This window comes from Numida meleagris, unplaced genomic scaffold, assembly GCF_002078875.1.
Source record: "Numida meleagris isolate 19003 breed g44 Domestic line unplaced genomic scaffold, NumMel1.0 unplaced_Scaffold967, whole genome shotgun sequence".
Classification (NCBI taxonomy): domain Eukaryota; kingdom Metazoa; phylum Chordata; class Aves; order Galliformes; family Numididae; genus Numida; species Numida meleagris.
In genome coordinates this window covers 1-1585 of record NW_018365182.1, presented here as the reverse complement: position 1 = coordinate 1585, position 1585 = coordinate 1, and the positions used below count along the sequence as shown (strand labels likewise).

The following is a 1585-nucleotide window of genomic DNA, read 5'->3' as shown; positions in this document are numbered from 1 at the left end:
GGACCCCCCTGGCTCCGTGGGGGCCGCGCTGTGGGGGGGGCGGCCGCAGCATCTCCCCCCGCGTCTCCGTCCAGCGCCGCCGCTGCGCCCCACGCTCGCGCTCAATCAGCGCCTCCGACACCGGCAGCGCCGCCACCTGGGGGGCAGACCCACAGCGACCCATAGCGACCCACTGAGACCCACAGAGACCCACTGAGACCCATTGAGACCCACATCACCTGGGGGGCAGACCCACAGCGACCCATAGCGACCCACTCAGACCCACATCACCTGGGGGGCAGACCCACAGCTACCCATAGCGACCCACTCAGACCCACTGAGACCCACATCATCTATGGAGCAGACCCACAGCGACCCATAGCCACCCCATAGTGCCTCGTAACTACCCACAGGCACCCCACAGTGCCCCATAGCCACCCCATAGCAGCCCCATACCACTCCACAGTGCTCCACAGAGCCCCATAGTGACCCCAGAAAGCCCCATAGCCACCCCATAGTGCCCTATAGCTACCCACGAGCACCCCATAGTGCCCCATAGCGACCCCATACCACTCCATAGTGCTCCACAGAGCCCCATAGTGACCCCATAACACCCCATAGCCACCCCATAATGCCCCACAGCGACCCCATACTGCTCCACAGTGCCCCATAGAGCCCCATAGCGACCCCATAGCACCCCCCAGCACCCCATAGCGCCCCACCTGGTGCACCAGGGCGTCCTCGTGCAGCCCCGGGGGGGGGACGCTTCGCAGGAGCTCCATGGTCTCGTACATCCCCTGGGCGCTGCGCAGCTTCTCGGGGGAGCCCAGCGCCTGGCGCAGCAGCACCAGCCCCACACGGAACATCACCTTCACCCCTGCGCCGGGGGGAGGCGTGGGGGGAGGTTATGGGGCGCCCCATAGGGCGGCGAAGCAGGGAGGGGACACCAGGAGCCAATGAAAGCCCATGGAACCCAAAAAAAAGCCAACTGGAAACCAAAGACGCCCCACAGAATCCAATAAAACCCCACAAAAGCCAACGGGAACCCCCAAAAAATCAATGGGAACCCAACAAAACCCCACAGAACCCAACGGGAACCCCCCAGAATTCAACGGGAACCCAACAAAACCCCACAGAACCCAATGGGAACCCAACAAAACCCCACAAAAGCCAACGGGAACCCCTCAAAATTCAACGGGAACCCAACAAAACCCCACAGAACCCAACAATGCCCCACAAAATCCCAATAAAACCCCATAAAACCCCATGGGAACCCCCCAGAACTCAACAGGAACCCAACAAAACCCCACAAAACCCAACGGGATCCCAACAAAACCCCACAAAACACAAATAAATACAAAAGAAACCCAAAAATCCCAACAAAACCCAATACAACTCAACGGGATCCCAACAAAACCCCACAAAACCCAACGGGATCCCAACAAAACCCAAAGGGAACCCAACAAATCCTAACAAAACCCAACAAAATCCAATGGGATCCCAACAAACCCCAACAAAATCCAATGAGATCCCAACAAAGCCCCATAAACCCCAATAGGATCCCAACAAGACCCAACAAAACCCAATGGGATCCCAACAAAACCCA

The 1585-nt window shown here is 58.7% G+C and overlaps 1 protein-coding gene across 1 annotated transcript; it reads right to left on the bottom strand.

The window, feature by feature from the left end:
- Positions 1-4: 4 nt before the first annotated feature.
- On the bottom strand, positions 5-1307 carry LOC110392094 (TBC1 domain family member 10A-like; the record flags this gene model as incomplete). The annotated part of the gene is made up of 2 exons (XM_021384050.1): positions 702-1307; positions 5-136 (listed from the first exon to the last, which is right to left on the bottom strand). Coding segments are annotated over exons 1-2 (276 nt in total), but the record flags the coding sequence as incomplete, so codon positions are not given.
- Between the last annotated feature and the right edge of the window lie 278 nt (positions 1308-1585).